Source organism: Lepidochelys olivacea (genome assembly GCF_965140295.1).
Source record: "Lepidochelys olivacea isolate rLepOli2 genome assembly, chromosome: 7".
NCBI lineage: Eukaryota > Metazoa > Chordata > Testudines > Cheloniidae > Lepidochelys > Lepidochelys olivacea.
This window is the reverse complement of record NC_140417.1, coordinates 31,672,907-31,676,799: the sequence shown is the minus strand read 5'-3', so window position 1 is coordinate 31,676,799 and position 3,893 is coordinate 31,672,907. Positions and strand designations below refer to the sequence as shown.

General features: G+C 48.2%; 1 protein-coding gene across 2 annotated transcripts in view; it reads left to right on the top strand.

The window, feature by feature from the left end:
- RTN3 (reticulon 3) overlaps positions 1-3,893 on the top strand; it is a gene marked incomplete at its 5' end in the record, with an annotated part of 40,019 nt that overhangs the window by 3,964 nt on the left and 32,162 nt on the right. Inside the window, one exon of one of the 2 annotated variants that reach the window (XM_084633212.1) lies at positions 134-263. The exons of the other annotated variant lie outside the window; for it this stretch is intronic. Coding sequence (XP_084489338.1) covers positions 134-263 — 130 coding nt within the window. Of the gene's footprint in view, positions 1-133; positions 264-3,893 lie in introns of those variants that run through there. 2 annotated transcript variants of the gene reach the window in all.

Genomic DNA, 3,893 nt, shown 5'->3' with positions numbered 1-3,893 from the left:
ATGCGCAGTGAGCAGTCCTCCTAATCCGTCCTAGGAGGACTGAGGTCCGTTGCGCGGTGTCAGTCCAGTCCGTATCTTCGCGTCGTGAGGGACGGACGCTTAGTGCGCTGAGGCTCCCGTTGCTGTCGCGGAGATGGCCGACCCCGCCACCCAGTCGCCGTATATCTCCTCCTCCGCTGGAGGGGGCCCTTCTGAGCCGAGTACCACCCCGATCCCCGCGGGCGGCCGCGACTGTAAGGGGACCAGCTCCCAGTCCTGTGCCGGTAAGAGCCCGGGGGGAGGGTCAAGGAACAGCCGGGTTGGGGCGCGAACAGCCGGGGGACTGGGGAGGGGGCGGCGGCGAGTGGTGGGAACAGCCTGTGGAGAGGCTGGGGAAGGGGGGAGGTGGCACAGCCGGGTAAGTAGCTGGGTGGGCAGAGCCCGAGGAGCCGGCGGGGAACAGCCTGATGACAGCCGGGGCGGGGAACGTGGGTGGCGGGGGGGGGCGTAGAGGCGGGAACAGCCCAGGTGCGAGGTGGGGAGAGGAGGAAGGGGACTCTGGCATTAGGGGCTGGGGGCAGTTTGGGTTTGGCGGGTGAGCGGGCGGTAAGATTTTAGGGGGCTGAGATTTGGGGTAAGGGGACTCAGGCAGGAGGATGGATCGAGGCGAGGGGCGTGGGGAAGCTTTGGTTCAGGGCTGTAGGATTTGGGGGTAGGGCTGAGGTTTACTGTCAGTGAGGGCTAGTGAGAGACTTTGAAGTGCAAGAGTGGTAGATTTTTGGCGTGTGGGGCTTGAATTGAGGGTGGAAGATGGAGGCTGGGAGAAGCTCGAGGGACTGGGTTTAGGGGCATGGTTGTTTTTCAGGGGGCTGAGACTACGGTGGGGTGGATTGGGGTGATAGCGGGAGTTAGGGCATGGTTTAGCATTCGGGGATGGTGGGGAGAGAATTGTGGGGTTTGGATTAGGGCTGAATGGATAGTGTGGATTTTGGAAGGTTATGGGTGTGATTTTAGGGCAGGATGAGTTTTGGTGGGTGGAAGGGGATCGAGGCAGAGGACTCAGATTGGAGTGGTGGGGATTGCGGAATGTCTGTGTTGCACTTTGTAGTTTAATTCTGACAGTGACTCCTCCGGATGCGGGGACTGGGTCAGGGAGCAGTGTCTGAACTGAAGGGAGGGGATAGGGCAGATTCTCTTTGTCTTTGGTGGTGTTCACCCCCACCCAGACCTTGCTGAACGTCCCAAACTGGGGATGACTCTTACCATCTCTGTCTCTAAAGGACACTTCTGCAGAGCAACGCACTTCTGCCTTTGGAGTGCCCCAAAACAGCAGGCATTGTCTAAAAATCATGGAGGGTGGAGAGGAGGGCACAATACCCGCTGGACCACTGCTCCGCAAGGGGTGGATGGCTGATGATGCAAGATGTATACACACACCCCATCTTCCTACATTGTTTAATACCAGGGACGTGGGGAAATACACATTAATTCCTAGAAAAATCCCTTTCTCAGTCAGACATTTCTCAGGGCAGGTGGAAGGGGGTGGGGAGCTGGTGGAAACTTACAGTGATCTCTGTTTTTGAGGGGGTGGTAACAATTGCAAATGCTCCCTTTTGTCATGTTGCAGCTCATTAAATGGAGTGGGGGTGGAGGGAGAGCATATCAAACAAAGCAGTGTGTGGTTAAATCCCCCCTTCATTTAGGGGGAGCTGTCCAAAATAGGAGGAGGAGGCTGTGCTTTAGTTCCCTTTGTATCCCTGTCAGGCTCGGTGTTGGGAGCTGGCAAGCTAGCTTCCCTTGCAAAGATCTGCAGTGCAGATGCCTCCCTGAGGGGAGGGAGGGAGAAACTGAGCAGGTGTCAGCTCTTAAAGGGGCAGAGCCTCTTATAACAGCCATAACAATAATAGACACAATTTCATCTTTTGACACACACATCCAGAGAAAAAATGATTGATTAGCATTAAAAATTCATGGCACAGGGCTTCCTTTTTAACTTGCTTACCATATTCCATGTCTCCTGTGTAAGAATATACCAGCCTGGTATGTTTTTCTCACTAAATAGAATTCATTTCATTTGGTCGAAAAGCTGGTTTTCCAGGGTGTCTGTGTATATACAGACACTGCTCATCTTACTGTCTGTATATAGCAGCTTCCACCTTTCCTCATAAAGCCCCAACACCCTATTGAAATGCCAAGCAAATCTAATCTCAAAGGAGATTAAATGACTTTCCTACTTGTGAGCAGGGCAGATCTATAGGGTTAAGGGCAAGTGAAGCAGTATGAGGCAGCATGCTTTATACTCCCATGCTGTGGGGCTGAAGTCTGAATATATGCCTTTCTGGTACTTTGCGTCATTCTGCTTTTCCACCCCTTCCTCCCAGATGTTTTACTTGGAGCCTGAGCTGGGGTGCAAAGGGAGGTTATTACTCAGCAGTTCAGTGCTTTGATTTCATGGTTATAGGTTAATCCGTCACCCTGTCTGTTCTGAAATGCAGCCCTTTCACCCAGTATTTGAGGGCTATTTATTCTCTGATTCACCACAATAGTTTGATTCCTAGGATAGCTGAGGTGGTTCACAAACCTTTGTTCTCAAATCCTCCAGATAAGCTAGTGCTCTATAAATGTTGAGCCATCTTGATGGCCATTGGCATCATGGTTTAACAGACAAGTTGTAATCAGGAGGCAGAATGGCTTCAGGGTCATGTTACTTCTAGAATCAGATGTGGACTCTGTCACCCAAGAAGATTAAATATGCACAGTCTCTCCCTTAAACTCAGATGAAAACATATGCAGGATGATATGCCACATCATTTTGGTACAACTTGCATGCAACATCCATGTCTTCTGCTGTTGGAGAGGCAGTGTTGTCTAGTGGTTAGAACATGGGATGGGGTGGGTGTCAGAAATCCTGGGTTCTTATCCTGGGTGTAACTTGCTTTGAGACCTTGGGCAAAGCACTTGCCCTCGCTTCAGTTCAGCTTACCCATCTGTACCCAAGGGATTAAGCTAATTCAATGCTTGTTAATGTATCTATACTAAAAGCACAGGTAGTCTACCAGATGCATTTTTAAAAGTGTTGGTTAAATCTACCTGGCTTTTTTTTTCCATTCACAAAACCAAATGTTTATTACAGTAATTTGTATATCTTATCTGGATTTTTGTTTTTGTTCTAGATGTTGTTTGCATTGCGGGTTTTTTTCAAATCCCAGTGCAAATAAAAAAATCTGTGTGATGTTAGTCCAATACGTGGACTATCGCCTTCATTTGAAACGGCAACGTTTCTGTAGATTTAAAATCATCTGTTTGTATAGGGAACTGTTTCTGCATAATGACTTGTGCCTGAGTTTCAGAGATGCTGCACCGTTATAAATCCAGTTGGAGTCAATGAGAGTTGTTGGTCCTTAGCACTTCTGAAAAAATCAGATTTTCTGCATGCTTAGTAAGAGAGAATAACACTATTAATATTATACAGTAACTCCTTAGATGTATAGACTTCTGCTGACTTAAACCATAGCAAAGAAGTTAATTAAGATTTTATTACTGGTTACAAACCACTCATATGCACCTTATGTCATCAGGGTTGTCTTACACTGAAAACAATTTTTTTAAGCACTCTTATAGTTACCACTATAACCCAGCAAAATGCCTTGTACTTTCTGGCCTTGCCTTATCCCTGTCATTCAGCCTGTAAGATAACTTTAATACACTATTTTAAATGATGCGGCATGATTACCACGCTACCCTGCCCACGTGTTTAGCATTTCATTTCAAGATGCAGTATTGTTCACTCTAAAAATTGTTACCCTTGGCCACGTTTCTTTCCCTCCCCACTTTTCCCCCCCATAGCCTGAAGAAGATATCAGAGAACATTCAATGTTCCAGAGAAATCCTAATACATAGGGTTTCTGTTGAGA